The sequence below is a fragment of the Brassica rapa genome, chromosome A01 (assembly GCF_000309985.2).
Source record: "Brassica rapa cultivar Chiifu-401-42 chromosome A01, CAAS_Brap_v3.01, whole genome shotgun sequence".
NCBI lineage: Eukaryota > Viridiplantae > Streptophyta > Magnoliopsida > Brassicales > Brassicaceae > Brassica > Brassica rapa.
This window is the reverse complement of record NC_024795.2, coordinates 11296591-11315098: the sequence shown is the minus strand read 5'-3', so window position 1 is coordinate 11315098 and position 18508 is coordinate 11296591. Positions and strand designations below refer to the sequence as shown.

The following is an 18508-nucleotide window of genomic DNA, read 5'->3' as shown; positions in this document are numbered from 1 at the left end:
CATATTATTCAACCAAAGACATTTGATGTTTGAGATGTGTTAGCAAATGAGGATTCATCTAGACATAGAGCTTGCTTAGAATTGTGTCTAGGCTTAAGGTTGATAGTTTGATTGATCATTTGCCATCCTTAGTTCGATACTTGATCACCCAAGGTCTAATCCCTATGCCCATGAATTCTCTTTTTCCTTAGTCAAGAAAGTATCATTCTGTTATTGCTTTTTAGTTTTAGTCATAACTTAAAACCCATCTAAATCATTGGTTGCACTTAGATTAAGTGAGTACTTGCATTCTCGGTGCTTTGATATCCCTCAGAACTGGTTCGACAATCATTTATACTACAACATTTGTCTTAGGAGCCTTGAAAACTCCTAACATCAATTTACAAATATATATTATACCATTAGTACAAAGAAAAAATTTAAAGTGAAAGCAAATATTTATACGGTCACGGGTCAAGCTCTAGAAATAAACAACAACAGCGCAAGATTATTTTTCTTTAACAAATTTATTTTAGTAGATATTATAGTTCCAAATATGTTTATATATTTTATGTATTTATAAATTTATTTTCTTTGTTTTAAGGGATGCTAAGATTTTGAAAATGGAAAAAGTTATGACCCACCTCTATATTATTTTAATTAGGATAAAATTTATATCATAATATTTTGTTAAATTTTTAATTTTTTTTTATAACTGCAAATATTAATTTAATATAAATTTATGTTTAAATACTACAAATACATCATTTAATATAAACTAAAAAAATTAAAAACATAAAATAAAATACCCGTCCGGTCGGACGGATCAAGGTCTAGTGTATATATTAAAAGAGAAGCATTACAACATTTGAGTGTTTCCATGTGTCATCACTAAAATGACTCTTACAATTCTTAGAAAAATAGGTTGGTTCATCTAAATATAAATTATACTTTTATTAAATTAATCATAAAATTAATTTGTAATTATAAAACTATTCTTTTTTCTTTCCTTAAACTACGAAATTACCTAATATGAGTGTTGCTATGTGTCATCACTAGAATGACTCTTACAATTCATAGATAAATAGGTTGGTTCATCTAAATATAAATTATAATTTTATTTAATTAACCATTAAATTAATTTGTAATTTATAAAACTATTCTTCTTTATTTCCTTAAACTAAAGCTACGTAATTACCTAATATGACCAAAATTTATATGATAGTTAATGCTTTTTAATAATAAACATTTGATAACAATTTGTGAATTCTCATCTTTTTGTTTAATTTCTATTATGAAAATAAATTAAACTATTAAATAATAAATATATAGATTTTTCATATTTAATATATTTAAAATTTTTAAAAACGAATATAAATTTTAAAAAATTAAAGATTCACATTGAAATTTTGTGTGGTCACTGACTTAAATTTTTGATATACCAAGATACAAATGATCATTAAATCATATGATTATAAAATTTCATTGAAAAAAATTTATACTAAAATATATATCTATTTTAATATGTTTTTAATTAACTACATACCATATTAAATTTTATAAATAATTTTATTTCAAAATTTAAGAGATATGTATTATACTTGAATTGATTAAAAAAATATTTTTACAGTTTTAGTTTGATTAAATCATCAAAATATATTTTAAATATGTTTTTATTATTTTTAAAAAAATATTTTGAGGAAAAGTTTTAAAATATATTTAAGAAAATATTTTAAAGTATTTATGTTGTAACATTGTTTAGTATGCTGAAGTGTCACCTTAGCTCTTCTCACAGTCTATATTAAAAAAAAAACTCTTCTCTTATTAGAAAAATTACGAAGATTGCCATTGTATATTTATACAAGACCAAGTTCTATAATTAATATACTATGAATTATTGCATTAATGTTTTGCAGCAGGAAAATATTAATGTACACCATTATGAACTCGCCCGGAATTATTAAAATACTAAGTATAAATGAAAGACAATGTTACCAATAACGTGCTTTAGTATCACTGGTATCAATTGATTGTTTCCAATTGTGAATCAAATAATAATTATCTATGTAAAAAAATTGTCAACTTTAATACATAAGTTTATAGATGATATATAGGTATGTGTTCTTAAAATTTTTTTAAACGTTTAAATTTATATTACTTACTAAAATATATCCGAATAAAAAAATTATATATCTATCAATCTTGTAATAATATAGAAAACTTCCTGAGATTTTCTTTTTTACTTTGGGAGATATTTAACCAACTATAACTTAATATGAAAAGACCTATATTGTTTTCTATTTATTAACATCTATTATATTAAAACAGAAGTCACAACTTCTCTTTATGTGTGATTTTTTTTTTAAATGGACCTTCTCTAAAAAAATATATTTCATTTAATTTTAATTAACATAATAACATCATTAAGATATCACATATTAAATAATTGACATATATAACAACTCACCTATAAAATTGTCTTATTTTTTGATTATAAAAATATATTGAGAAAAAAATCTACAAAATCATATTAGATATTTTAAATATTATTATAAAATGAATCATTGATTAATTTCGTGATTAGTACTCTAATATTATTATAAATTAATGTTAGTTAATATTTTATTATAAACAAAATTGTATACTATTTTCTTCAAATTTCTAATTATAGTCTATATTATCTATTAAATTAGAAGTAATGAATTCTTTCATGTATTGTTTTATAATTTGGACCATCCTTTAATTTTTAATTAAATATATTTTATTAAAACTAATAATATATAGAATCTTTGAACTAACTTAATTACAATATATTTTGATATATTTTCATTTTAAATATAAATATATATTTTAAAAGTTCTAACAAGTCTGTTTAAAAGATTTAAACAAGATCTTAATTTTCAAAATTATATGTAAATATTTTCATTAATTTCGAAATTAGTTATGAAATAATATCATACATTTATATATGTTATAATATTAAAATATAAATTCTATCATTTTATCAAATATATAATCATAATCAATCATTTAAAGAGAAAGTATTAATTATTATATTGTGCTAAATATGATTAAATTATATTAAATTATTAATTTTATATATTTTATTTTTTGTAAGTATTTATATTCGAAATGTAATATGTAGGTAACACATGTTAATATTAGAAAACTATATAATACATGTATATAAATTAACATGTATTTCAACAAAGTTAATAATACAAATCATTTATGCATGATAACTTTTTATTTTAAATATAAATATATACATATATATATATAATTGTTTTAACAAATCTTTTGAAAATATTATAGCATTATGTTAATTTTCAAAAATTTTATGTGACTATTTCAACTAATTTCGTAATTAGCAATGAACTATTATTATGCATATATATATATATACACATATATATATATATATAGTTATCATTTATAAAATAAAAAATTACCTTTTTTTTTGCTCAAAAAAAAATTACCTTTTTTATCATTTTATAATAATAATAGTTCATATTAAATGAGATTATTATATTGAACTAAATATGATAACATTATATTAAATTGATAAATTTGTAAAAACTGTTTTATAAATACAAAATATTTATGCTAAAAATATAATACGATGGTATAACGACTTAACATTCAAAAACTATATAATACATGTATAAAAATCAACATATCTTAGACTTTTGTATATATAATAATATATTATCTGAAAGAAATAAATGTAAAAATATTGCTAATAGAAAACTTAGTTTTGAAGGTCGGTGGGTCAAAACTGAATATAAATTTAATACAAAAATAATATTTAATATTTTTTTAATTCATATATTAATTTGTTAAATAAATATATATACAATAAATGATGTAAAAAATATTTATGTATATAAAATGAAAATAAACACCCGCACGGTTGTGCGGGTCGAAATCTAGTTTAATATTTAATTCTATAAGTTTGAATTATTTTACTGATACTTAATTATATAAGTTTAACTAGAATAAAGTCTATCGGTTTAGAATAGATCTGCTAAGAATTTATTATCCAATTTACTATCATATATTGGATCCGATATTAATTAAAAATTGAACCAATATATTATCCATTATTTTATTTTTAATTTGCAGGTCCGATACAAACCTCGACCATATAAATATGTAATACTTAAGCAATTTTTTGCATAATTTAACAGTGATTACGAAAAAAACTTATACAGTCATATAAATATAAATATGTAATACTTAATAAATTTGATTTATAATTAAATACTTAGAAGAAGAAGAATATAATAAAATACAAGTCTATTCCATGTGTTTATAACTTAAAAATATGTAAACATGTAATAAGTAATGCTATATACATTTTACCCCGCACATGGTGCGGGTTATCACCTAGTTTTATAATAATTGGCTTTATATCTACTTTTCATGGCAACCAAATAATTTAGCCCTAATAGCTTGATACTGATTTTTCTGTATCATAACTACCGTTGGGGTGGTGTCCGGATACCATTCGGATTCGGTTCGCGTCTCAGGTTTTCGGAGTTAAGACTTTCAGCCTCATTCGGGTATTTATAAATTTTTGGTTAGTGTTCGGATCTTTTCGGATTTGGTTCGGGTTCGGATAATCTGTTTATATAAGTTTTAAAATTTTAAAATTTATTATATACTTCAAATTTCTCAAAATCCAAAAACAAAATAATATATTACATATAAATTTGAATAAGATATGCCAAAATACCTAAACTTAACATATAAATTTGTTTGGCTTGAATATCTGGATAGAAAATCAATAGATATTTCAAGTATTTTTGGTGTTTTGAGTATTGTTTAACTATTTTAGAGATTTACTTTTGACTATTTCTATATCTTTTTAATTATTTTGGAAAACTTATATCTACTATATTTTTATATATTAAATCTAAAATAATTAAAATATGTAGGTATATAAATGTATTTTGGACACATTCGGGTACTCGAAATACTTTCGTTCGGGTCAGATTCAGATCTGGTTCTCTAGATAGAAACATTTTAAAGTCGTTCAGATATTTTATCAATTTTGGTTTGGGCTCGGTACTACTTTTCCGTTTCGAATTTGGTTCAGTTCTTCGAATTTAGATTTTTGCCGAGTCTTAACTCCCCTATGTTAGAAACCCATTTTGAAATCAGAATGTTCTCTTTGTCAGATAAATGGAGATGGCAAACAGGCTGTCCCGTCCTGTCACGTCCTGGACAACAGCGGTATTGTCTTCAAGCGGATCACGGCGGGTCAGGCCCGCCAGAGCTTGAATCATCATCGCCGGAGCTCGAATCGTAATCTCCAGAGCTCGAATCGTAATCTCCAGAGCTCGAATCGTCATCGTCGTTTCATTTTCTCAGGAAAAGTCACACGAATCACCTTCTTCTCACTCTCTTTTTTTCAAGTAAACAAGAAATTAAGAAGAAAAAAATACGGGTCTTTGTAATCCCGCATGGCCTGCTTCAGTCCATCCCGAAAAAGCCCAGTCCCGCAACAACCCGTCCCGTGAGGCCTACTAACTTGCGGACCTACAAAATCCCGGTCCAATACTGTCCGCCACAGTCCTTTACGGACCAGGTCCATGATTGACATCTCTACAGATGAGCAAAGAATAACTTGAGTGTAAATATACTCTTAAAAAGAATATGATGCACGTTTGGCATTCCTTCCATCCTGAAAAATGGAATAGTTTGTTTTCCTTGATAAGTTAAGAATAAATAGTTACCTTACTAGAATTTATTCTTTGCGTCTTACAAATCATGATGATCAATGTCAACACAAGCAAAATTCTTTGAGTATAATTTTCATGTAAACAAAGAATAATATAATATGGTGATCATATCTTAGTATTATATTTTAAACTACTTGAACGTATGCATATATAAAGAAAGCTCTCATCATTCATAAATCAAATGTAAGAAAACTCTAAAAATACTAATTAATTAAAAAACATATATTTATATCATCTATGGAAATACTTAAGAAAGTTTATGCATTATATCCAACTCGCGGGCTAAAATGCGATGGTTGCAATCTTGGTGAAAACTACTATGGTGATGGTTATCGTTGTTTTCGTTCTGGAATCTTCTTTCACAAAGAGTGTGCTAATTCTAGCCTAGAGATTTGCAACCTCTATCATCCACAACATTCTTTGAAAATTAAGGTATGTGCAAAGAACAATAATGTGCAAGAAGAATGCAAAGTTTGTAGAATTAATTTGCCAAAAATGTATTATTATTGTTCTATATGTGATTTTGCCATCGATTTGATATGTGTAAAAAAAGAAGTTAAGAAAGAGATTGGAGATTCAAAGATCCATGAGCATCCATTATCCCTTGTTCCTGAGATGGTTAGCTTTACTTGTCATCTATGTCAAGTACTTGATGACCGGTTTCCTTTTGTATGTAATTTATGTGATTTGAGTTTTCACCAATATTGTGCCGAATCCATATCAGAGATCAACTATTCTTGCCATCCTCAACACCCTCTCAAGCGTTACACGCGTGTTCCAAGTCGCACTGGTGGAAAATGTTGCTTGTGTGGGAACAAGCTTCATAACGTCTTTTATCATTGTTCAGTTTGCAATTTCAGCGTGGATATCAACTGTGTAAAGAAACCACCTCCTTTCAGTCTTCACCACCCTAAAGCTCATGAGCATCCAATCATTCTTATGCCGCAAAGAAGTTTTGTTTGTAATGCTTGTGGGATGGATGATGACCCAAATCCTTATGTATGTCCTCAATGCAATTTCATGATCCATAGAAATTGTGTTGATAAACCACAAGTCATAAAGATCAATCATCATGACCACCGCATTTATTACAATCATTATCTTGATTCTGATGATTGGGAATGTGGAGTGTGTCAAAAAGAGATGAAATGGACGTGCGGAGCTTATTCTTGTCTGAAGTGTCAAGATTTTGCAGTTCATCTAAGATGTGCCACAAAGTTCGGGATTTGGGATGGGATTGAGCTTGAAGGTATATCAGAAACTAATATCGAGCTCAAGTCATACGAAGTGGTTGAAGAGGGACTTATAAAGCATTCCGGTCACCAAAACCATGTTTTGAAGCTCAAAGAAGAAAGTGATGGTGATGATGAAGGCATAGTTTGTGAAGCATGTGTATATCCTGTATTTTGTGGCCCATTCTACAGTTGCACAGAGTGTGATAATTATATTCTTCATCAGAAATGTGCCCATCTCCCAAAAAAAAAAATAGATTCCTTCTACAAGATGGAGATTACTCTATTCCCATGTGACAAAATGGAAACAATATTAGGGCTTTGTGAAGTTTGTCAACACTTCTTTCAGGGTTTTCGGTACACAACTAAGGATGATATAACCCTTGATATGCGATGTGGTTCTATATCCGAACCTTTCTTTCATGAAAGCCATCCTCATCATCCGTTGTACATCGACTTTTCAGGCAATAAAACTTGTAAGGCTTGTGGAGATGAGGCAACTTTCATTTTGAGCTGCCAGGAGTGCGGATATGTTTTGGACATTAAGTGTCCTTTCTTACCAAATAAGGTGAAACACAAATATGATAAGAATCATTTTCTGTTTCTATGCTACGGAAAAGACACGAGTGACCAATACTTATGTGAAATTTGTGAGGAAGAACTAAATTCAGAGAAATGGTTCTATAGATGTGATGAGTGTTGTATTACATTTCATATCAAATGTACACTCGGAGACTTAATTAGTCTAAAGCAAATAGTTGATGCTGAACCAATCAAATTGGAGGTGATACGCAACATTCATATGACCAGGTTAGTTTGTGATGTATGTCATTCTCGCTGCCACTTTCCCTACATGTTGAAGTGTTCTTCTCCTTTAGGCGTGGACACTCTTTGTTCTTTACAATGTTTTCGGCAAAAATACTTCCACAAAATGACTCCATTATATGAATTGTCAATAGATTATTAATTATTTAATATTTTATATTAGATGAGACGAAAAGTAAATGTATTCTCAGAATATCTAATTATATATAAAAATGTTGGAGTCTCTCCTGCTGAGGACACGTCAGAAAGTCTTTCAATATAGGGGCGACGCGTTTCATTAACTTTCTTCCGTGATTTATGTGGGCTTCGCTGTGTGTTGTTTGGGCCCAATAATGTCCTCGAGGACCCATGTCGCTATCGTGAAAAGCAAGACCCTTCATCCGCACCGTTCTGGAGTTTAGGGTTCATCACAATCTTCGATCTCCGCCATTAGAGAGGCTGAGATGCAGACAGAGGTCAGCGTGACAATTCCGTTCATTGGGGTTTCAATCGTGTACATCTCTTCTATACTCACTGTTTCATTTAATCGATGGTGTCATGGGCTTTGTTCGGTTAATCTTCTTTTCTAATTGACCAAAACGTTTCGAGTTATAGATTCATTGCCTTTATGGCCTTCTTAACTCCATCCACCAAGATCTGACATTGAATGCAAGTTTCTCTTCTGTAAGGCGGTGTACCCGCAACTATAAAAGGTTAGCCTTCCTCCCTTGAAAACCATCCTCTCAATCCATGAAAACAACAATCGTTTATTGATTCATCGTATAGTTTCTATGTAGTTAGATGAGTTCCAACGAGCGGTTGCATATAGCTACGACAATGGTTTGAAAGATAGACTTGAGACAGGCATCATGAGTTTGGTTTCGCTATTGTTCTACCTCCCCTGAAAAGTTCCTAGCTTCTCTGGCTTCTTGAACTATATGTCTGGTTCTAAAAACTCTGTTAGAAAGTGGAAAGTCTTAGATCACGTAGACTCTGTTGATGTGTTGTTCGCTTTTGCTCCAAAAAGGTCAGTCTCAATCCCTGAACATCATACTCCCCCTCTTACTAATCTTACAAGAGAAACCTCTTCTCAGTATTATGGTTAACTCATGTTCATTATAGTTTCGTTTTTTTTTCTGTTTTCAGGCAACACTCATGCTCAGGCCTGCTCATGCTAACCACCGTCAACGTCCACCGTCTCACCACTTATGTGACTCGGCGCAATCAGAATTTTATACTGCCCGAGTCTCCTCTATTGATTCGTTTCAACGATTCAACCACTTTGGATGAGATAACCGACTTACCTTACTAAGTTGAGTGCACTCCGCCATATCAGTTAGGTGAAAGGCTTACTCTTCCACCATATATTGTTCATCATGTAAGCATAATCATTCTCATTCTGTGATTTTAGCTCTCTTTGCATTGATCAACAACAACATTTAGTAATCCACAAATCTAAAGTTGTCCTCTTTATGTAACATAGGAGAGTTGTTTAGATTTGTAGATTTTTAGAATCGTAGAATTCTTTTTGTGTCACTTGAAATAATCTTGGGTTGACTTTTGTATGGTAGCAGAGTTGTACGTCATGAAGTATCACTTTTCATGAATGTTCATTATGCCAATGTAACCCAAGTAAAATGGTCTGTGCAGGTGTGTTTCTTGCAGCAATATTCATATGGTCCTAGGCCCCAGCCTTCGAGCAAGATCGTAGAGCTAGCTGAGCGTATAGCAGCATTGTCTCCAGAAGAGCGGAAACAAATTGGTCATGCACTCAGTAAACACCTGCGGCTTCAGGAACAACAAATGATTTCGTTCTAAGGCATGAGGGAGAGAGCAAAACAAGAGGCTGGAACCAAAAAAAAGGAAAAGCCTGTGTTCTTAAAATACCAGTTTATCTGGTTACAAGGCACTTTGGTGATCAATGATTCTCTCACAAAAAGTTAGTTTAAAATGCTCTGAAACACTGGTGGGATTCTACAGAATCAGCATCGTACGTTTGTTTGTGAGAAATGCAGGGTTTTACAAAGCTTATGGAGGGTGGCTTTGAGATAAGGTTGGTTGATGATGATTTGTGATTGTACATTTGTACTCATATGAACAACGTAGTATAGCTTTCCACTAGCCATTTCAAATTATTTGCTTATTTCCTTTTCACCTGTAAATATCTTTTAAAATATTATGTTGTAACTTTGGAAACCCACTTTGAGTATGATCGATTGCTCATCTACATATTTACGGCGGGTGAATAAATACTAAAAAAAAAACCTTTGTATAAAATACATGTTTAATTTCATCAAATAATTGAAAGCTAAAATGTTATTCTTAAATAAAAGTTATGGTGTAGAGCGGAAAACGATTTTATTTACTTACAAATTATATTGTAAATTTTGATTAACATTTCAAATAATAGGTTAGTTTGAGTTAAAAGTAACATTAATATTCATCATTATTTTTTGTTAGAAATTAGGAGCCCAGTCAAAATTCAAAAATGTAACGCTTATAATTTTTGTCGACGTTATTCTTTTGTTAGAAATAATAATATACACTCGAAAGTATGTACAACATAAACTATTACAAGGTTTTTATTTTATTTGAAATAGTTTAAAGTATTAATCCAAAATTAAGATAATTAATATTATATTTTTGAAGGAGTTTCAAATATAAACATTTGTACGCTTATATTTAGTAAACAAATATTGTTGTGTTCTTCGTCTTACGAATACGTCATAAAACAGTTCTTATGATATTGTTGATATTCATTCCCATCATTCCGGTATGAAAAATTAATATAAATCACCAGAACCGAGTACGATGATTTTAATTGCATTTATATGTATCGAAAATACAATACAATATTTTTTATTTATTTTAATATGTAAAATAGCCCGTAAAAACCAAAAAAACTAGATGAACCAATAGGTTTATATTATATTAGTGAACATACATATAAAAGTATAATATTATATAGTGAATGAAAAATTGAATTTAGTAATTTGATATACATATACTGAGCATTTAACATATGAATAATGTTTTAGCAAAAAAAAAAACATTGGAACCATTATTTTCTTTACCCATTTACATCGATTTATTTTTTAAGGTCCATGATTTCTTGATAAATAGTGCTCCTAACTTTTTTTTTTTCATACAATAACGCACATGACATATTATTATATATTACTCCTAATTAGCTATTTGAATAAATGAACACTTTGATATTTGAAAATTTTGAACGATTTCTTTTGTACGGTAAAAGGTTTTATTTCAAAGTATTAATACACCAATGCAAAAATATATTTTGCAAGATAATTACATGCATTGCAACATAAGATCTTTATTACATACAATCATGGATTCTATAAAAACATCCATGCAATATTATCATTTAGTTTAAATATATTGTTAATTCATACCGCAAGTTTCCATAGTATTAATAACTTCTATATTAATAGTAAAACCTATCTAATAAATTTTAAACTTATTTAATAACGACAGACTGTTTTCAATTGAGTGGCAGTCAAGTTGAAGTATGACTTTCATTAGGAGAAAACTATCATATTTTAATTAAAATATACATAGACCAAGCTATTCATACACTAACAAAATGTTGTTTTGACTTAGATAATATAAGCTTTTCCTTAACATATTTTTTCTCGCATGATCATTGCATAATTATATGCACATGAAGGACATCATTAATCCTATTATATTAGATTGTCCTTCATAGAATAATGAAAGTTATTGTCATTTTAATTCAGTCCAAGAATATTTATTAAAAATAATAACATAATCTCTTAATTCTATTTATTTTTTTTGTTTACAATATTGTTTCAATCTACAATTTTTTTTTTTTTAAATGCTTCATAAAATTAATGTAAATTCATATAAATAGTTTTTTTTCCAACTCCCCGCCCGCAGGGCGGGCCGACCCTAGTTTTATCATAAAAAGTCATTATTTCCGGGTATGTATTTTGCTACCAAATAAAATTTTTCATCTACACTTTTGTCTAATACGCTTTTTGAAGATATTTTAGATAATCTTAAAAAAAAATTAAACCGAAAGTATGGTTTTCGTATTAATGAAAATGATCGAGTTTGGTTGCTCTAAGATAAACGAAACTATGTATTTGGGATGCGAGGAATATGGTCAAACTAAAACATGATATATGGAAGTTGTTTTGTAGTGTAAACTAAAATAATGAAAATAGGAAATCCAATATAAACAAGTAAATAAATGAGTTTGGTGGACGTACAATACAATGTGAGAAAATCCTAAGCTTTTGGATTTATCATAGAGAAACATGAATTGCACTGACTCAAATTGTTAGTTAGGAAAAGTTTTACATTGTTTAACTCAAACTGGAGTTCGAGTCGCGCTTAACGCGGGTTTGTATCCCTTTTCGGTTTATAATAAGTGTTGGTAGAAAATATTGTATATAAGTAATATACATTAATGTTGGTTTTCCTGTTTAAAGATTTGCCATATCAAGTCAATACATCTTCCGAGTTTGAGACTAAGACAAATATAACATTTTGGTTCCAATCCGACAATAATCTATACAACGTTCGGGTTTAAGATAAAAACAACTAAGAATTCATCTCCGGGTTATAAAAAGAAGATCCATAAAACCTCAAAGTTCCCATTATTAAAATGTATTCATTCTCCAGAATCAAAACATAGATTTCCTAGAACTTTCAAATTCTCAAGGATAAATCTACATATCCTCAAGACTTAGAATGTAAATTCTTTAGAACCTCAATTCACATGAACTCCGAGTTCTTACACAACAGATTTTTACACCTCCAGATAATACGGCGAAGATACAGTTTCTGAGCTTTCAACTATTACATGATCATTTACCATCTACAATAAACTTATCTCGAATGTTTCTTGGGTCTCAAAAGAAAGTAAATTCGCTAGACAAGGATATTTTCCCATGATCTACTTTTACCTAAGAAAGGAGAAGACGTCTAGTCTCCACCCACTATTACATGCTGCAAAACTCCTCCTAGTTTGAAAGGGATACATGACAAAAAAATAAGCAAGAAACTGACTAAGAGCAGAAAGACAGAAGGAAAAGGCAAGAAGCATAACAAATAGAAGCATAAAGGGAAATTACTTATAATGACTCCAATCATATCTAATATTACTCAACTAACTCTTAAAATATTGTAATTACTAGCATAACACATATACCAAGCAAAAGTACATAAAACCCAACCTAGTTTTCAGAAATCACAAGTTTGCCATTGAAGTATTATTAGGGGTATAATTTATTTTTTGCTAAAATGTAAATTTCATAAAATGAAAGAAAGATTCTACAAAGAAATCTTATGTCTGAGCCATCTTGGCAAAAAGAAAGAAAAAACAAGATGGATCAAATAAACACACTAACATGAAAGAGCTATCTCAACCAAAGAGACATGAGATTACTAAACGTTTTACGCTTCCTCTTGTCAGAAATAATGTTTCGCACTTCCCTATCAAGTCCAGCAAAGACTGATGAAGAAGGAATGGATAACTGATTATGGACCAGATTATTTCTTTGCTTCCAAATGTGAAAAACGAAGGCTTGTGTAGCCACTTTACGCAGTAGCTTCAACTCCTTTGATCCTGCCGCTCTAATCCAAGACAAGAGCTCCGACCAAGTTGTAAACATGGTCGACGGAGCCGTGCACCTGATGAACACCTCCCTCCATACTTGTAGGCTATACTCACAAGACAGCAGCAGATGATCCCTTGTTTCATTACCCCTTGCGCAAAGGGGGCAAGTAGTAGCAATCGGCATTCCCCAAGCAGCAAGTCTCTCTCTCGTTGGCAACCTGTCCCAGGTTGCAGTCCACATCGTAAAGGCATGTTTGGGTACTGACCCCTTGAACCAGACAACATCCACCCAGTCTTTAACTTGATCTCGAGGCCGCAAGACTTCCCATGTAGTGGAGGCGATAAAGCCACACCCCGGAGAGTCACCTGCAACACATTCATAAGTATCATCAATATCAGTATGTAAGGGAAGAGGGATAGTGGTTAGGTGAGCGTGTAGCTCGACTTCCTGCGCTGAACGTGGGTGTGGGAGCGACCATGTGGAGTTGACTATGGCATCAGCTACCACTGCATTACTCCTTATTCTCAGAGCTCTTGGTCCCAACGGACCAATATGGTTAATCAGATGACCCAATGGGGACCAATTGTCATACCAGAAACTCGCCAGTTGACCATTTCCCAAACTCATTTTGCAAAATTGAAGAGCTAGTGGTCTAAGCTTGAGAAGTCTTTTCCGGTCCCATGAGTCATTTGAAGCAGCTTCGATGGTCCAGAAACTTTTATTTGTGAGATGAATGTGCCAGTGCCAGTCCGCCCAAAGAGAAGGTGATTTCGATAATAGGATCCAGATAAATTTCAGGCAGAGAACCTGATTCCACACCAAGAAGCTCCTGAGACCAAGTCCTCCTTCATTTTTCGGGAAGCACACAGTGGACCATGAAATCTTTGCGATTCCTTTCTTTTCAAGACTCCCAGACCAGAGGAAGCGAGAGCAGAGAGATTCAATACTCTTTATACAACCTTTGGGGAGGATAAAAGCCGATGTCCAGAAATTAACAATGCCAAATATCACCGTTTTGAGTAGTTGAAGGTGACCGGTGAAGGATAAGAGCTTGGCTGACCAGGAGTGAAAACACGCGGAAAGCCTATTCGTGAGGGGAGCGTACTCCGAGATCTTTAATTTACGACTCATGAGAGGAAGGCCCAGATACCTTATAGGTAGAGTACCCGAGGGAAAACTGTAGCTTGCAATGGCTAAAGAATCCGGTTGTTGTAGACCTGCTGTAAATATTTCCGTTTTTGAAGTGTTCATGTGCAGACCAGACCAAGAGGCGAAGTCATCAAGGCACTCAGAGATCCCATGAAGGCTGTTACTGCTCCCGTCAAAGAACACCATTACATCGTCCGCAAACATGAGATGAGATAGCTTTAATTGCTCAGTTTTCGGATGATACCCTATGTTTCCTGAATCATAGCGAGACTGAAGAAGTCTAGATAGGCATTCCATTTCTAGGACAAAGAGATAGGGCGGTAACGGGTCTCCTTGCCGAATCCCCTTAGTGATTTTGAAAAACCCATCCGAGACACCATTAACAGTTACTGAGAAGGAAGCAGTAGACAAGCATTCCGCGATAAGTCTAATAAAGCTCTCAGGTATAGCAATGGCGTGCAGAGATGCGAGAATGAAATCCCAACGAACCGTATCAAAGGCTTTCTTAAGATCAACCTTGAGCATCCCTCGAGGAGTTATTGAATGAGTGTTGTAGCCATTTACAAGGTCCGTCGCTAGAAGAACATTTTCAGCCAAGAGACGCCCCAGGAGAAAAGCAGATTGCGACTTAGAGATCATGAGGGGGAGAATCTCTTTCAGGCGGGATGCAAGCAGTTCGATATAACTTTGTATATCGTATTGAGACACGATATAGACCTGAAATCTGTAGTGAGCGAAGCGTTTGTTTTCTTTGGAATCAGAACAAGAGAAGCAGAGTTCCATTGCTTGAGTATACACCCCGATCGTAAGAATTCATGAATGGCTTCTGTAACTTATGAACCTATGAACGTCCAAGCGAAGATGAAAAATTCAGTAGAATATCCATCCGGACCACAGGTTTTATTTTTTTGGCAGAGAGAAGAAAGCGTTTCTGATTTCCTCTGAGGAGAACTCCTTTTCAAAACCTGCAACCTGGTCGGGTGAGCATCTAAAATCAAATAGCAGGTCCAAATCACTCTGAGCAAAAAGGGGCTGAGAGACAGGGCTGCCAAGGAGATCTTTGAAGTAGTCAACACAGAGCTCATGGATTCCGGATTGTGTTTCGACGCGTTCCCCATTGGCGGTTATAAGATAATGAATATGGTTTTTTTGCCTGCCTTGCAGCTGCGTCTCTTTCACAGAGACGGGAATTTCCATCGCCAAGATCTAGCCATTGTATCCGAGATCTCTGAAGAGAACAAAAAACAAAACCCTTTCACGGGTGAAGAGAAGTGCCTCATGCCGACAAACCTAAAATTAGGGTCATCTCTGCAACTTCCATCTCTGTGACCTCCACCTCCGTTATCTCCGACTTCAAATCCGCCTCCTCCACACTATCTCGCCGTCATCTCCATCGCTGAGGAGGAACCCTAAGTCGCCTTCGTTGGAAATCTCTTCATCACTTCCGGAGATTTTAACGATAAGTCATGATTCTTTACTACTCAAATTTCTTTACTACTCAAATTTGCTAGGGTTCATTTACTACATCTATTGATTGAGTGATTGTTTAATTTTGAAAAGCCCAAATTCCAGTCCATAGCAAAGCTCAGTGTTTGATCGGCTCCACTGTCAATTATCTTTTTTTACATGATGAAACTATAAATCTCAGTTTATTGTTTAAAGGAAACCATAAAGTAAAATTGATAGTTCTGTAACAAGAATCTGCAATTTTCAGACATAATTAGAAAAATCCTATGTTCTTTATATTTCTTGTTAATGTCTGTCTATATTGGTGTTTTGTTAAAAAATGAGGATTTTGTTTTTATTTCAGGTATTTGAGAATTAGTTTGTACTAGATTGAGGACAGAGTTTGTAGATGATTTCTGAGTTCTTTGACCATCAATGGAGAGAAGGAGATCACCAATAAGCAGCAAGAGTTCTGGTACTACATTTTTCCCTAAAAGCCCGCTTGCCTACGAGAGTTATAAGTCTAGTTGTAGTAGGAAACTGACAACGAGAAATGTCAGTGTAATGATGTAAGTGTATTATAAATTGTTTTTGGGATAGCTTTTCGAACTTGGAAGGAGAAACTGAATCACTTGATCTCTTCAGCAGATTGTAGAAGAAAAGCATTCATGTAAGCAGCATAAATGAGAAAAACAGAAGATGAGAGCTAGTTTAGTTATTGTAAATTATGTTGAATTCACGAGAAATGTCCGTATATGTTGTATCAGATGGCTATTACGTAAGAATTTGCGGTTTAGTTAGTTGTAAATTATGAACTATATAGAACCAAACAAGTTGTATGTTGGAATGTAATTCCGACACAAAATAATTCCAAAAGCCAATTAGAACCAAACAAGTTGTATGCTTGAATGTAACAAAAGAACCAAACAAGTTGTATGCTCGAATGCACAAATATCAACCGCTGATATGATCCATTTTTCGCCAATATATAAGGATAGCAACAAGAGACTAAACCCCATGAAATAGGGACATCTTAATAAGAAAGAAAAGTGGGATGAAGAAGACAACAGTTGCAAACTTTTAAAAAATGGTCTTAGTTACACTAGAAATAAACCAGATTCAAAATTAAAGTAAACCAGCTTTAATTTCTATCGATTTAAGTTTGGCTTATTCAAAACCCAGTTTTTTGTTTAAAAGTCTGCCACTTCGTAAATACAAAAATCTGTTACAAATTTATATAAAAAGTCTGCCGCCGAAAACGGTAATTTAAAAAATCTGCCACCAAATGAATACAAAAGTCGATTAAAAATTTAAATCGGGTAAACATATCTATCATAAGAAATTATGTCTATTAATGATAAACATATATGTCTCAAAACTCTGACTACTTCGGAAAAAAACTGATGACTTCAACAAATCGGTTACTACATATGACAGACTAAAATAGATAAATCTATCGACAATCTTAAATCGACCAAACAAATCTGCCAGCTTAAAAACATCGGTCGTAACAGAAAAGTCTGCCACCAAATACATGGCATATATAAATCTTACAACAGTTTAATTTAACAGATTTATATTCTGATAGATTTGTTTTTCGTTAAATAAATCTGCCGTCGGAATTTTTTTAATAATTTCAAATGGCACTTTTGTAATATTGTTTTTTATCATAACTATAGTCAAAGGTATTTTCGACCATAAAATATTTTTGGTAATTTAAAACTTTTAAGAGTTATTCTAATAATTTCTAAACTAATTTAAGTCATTCTAGTAAACTTCCCTATAATAAATACCACCAAGGGCCATACGTTGTTATCCAAAAAGGGCACAGAGGCCAACCAAGAGTTCAAAAAAGTCATGACATGACCAAATAACAACAATCCCAACTAGGAACAGGTAATTAGTCCAAAAAGGAAAATGAGTGGAGAACCAAAATCAGTGTACCAAACCAGATAAGGAGCCCTAAGCAGAGGGCCCATCAGACTTGGCCGTCGGGTCCGCCTCCGCGGTGGGATCTCCAAGAATCCCAGGTTCATCTTCAAATGTGGGAGGATCTGAACGCTTAAGTTCAGCCTCCACTATCATCACTGTATTATAGTGATCCAGCTCTACCACCGGTTTCAGCTCTCAGTCTGTTGCTTTAGACATTCTCTTATCAGTTCCCAGCGAGCCATAATCCGAACACCATTGACCTTCATCACCATCTCCTCGGAAATGGTCTCAACAGCCACCCGCAGATTGACCATCTCCTCTTACAAGTCTTTGATCTTCTCAAGGTAACTTTCTCCGCAGCCGCCATCTGTTCAGCTTCATCATGTGCCTTCACTTTCTGCATGAGATTCCTGGCCTTTCTCTTCTGGGCGATGCACCTATCCTTATCCCCCACCAGCTATCTGGACAGAGCCTCCACTTCCTCAGGTATGGCAGCAGAAACCTCGGTGTTCATTTTCTCACCAAAATAGTACAGCTGAGACATTACCTGCAATGGAAGATGGATCAGAAACTGTAAGAAAACATAGTAACCAAAGGTAACAAAGTTTGAGGT

General features: G+C 32.4%; 1 protein-coding gene across 8 annotated transcripts; it reads left to right on the top strand.

The window, feature by feature from the left end:
* The first annotated feature begins 638 nt into the window (after positions 1-638).
* LOC108869472 lies at positions 639-13039 on the top strand. Of its 8 annotated transcripts, none has more exons than XM_033274189.1 (3): positions 639-8276; positions 8378-8475; positions 8560-9993. In XM_033274189.1, exon 1 carries the CDS (start codon positions 5964-5966, stop codon positions 7923-7925), a length of 1962 nt encoding a protein of 653 aa, XP_033130080.1. In that variant the 5' UTR covers positions 639-5963; the 3' UTR covers positions 7926-8276; positions 8378-8475; positions 8560-9993. The 8 variants fall into 8 exon arrangements, with proteins under 8 accessions (XP_033130080.1, XP_033130077.1, XP_033130083.1 ...); XM_033274186.1 differs by having other exon boundaries at positions 8549-9993; XM_033274192.1 differs by lacking the exons at positions 8378-8475; positions 8560-9993 and adding an exon at positions 11698-13039 and having other exon boundaries at positions 639-7979.
* Positions 13040-18508: the final 5469 nt, after the last annotated feature.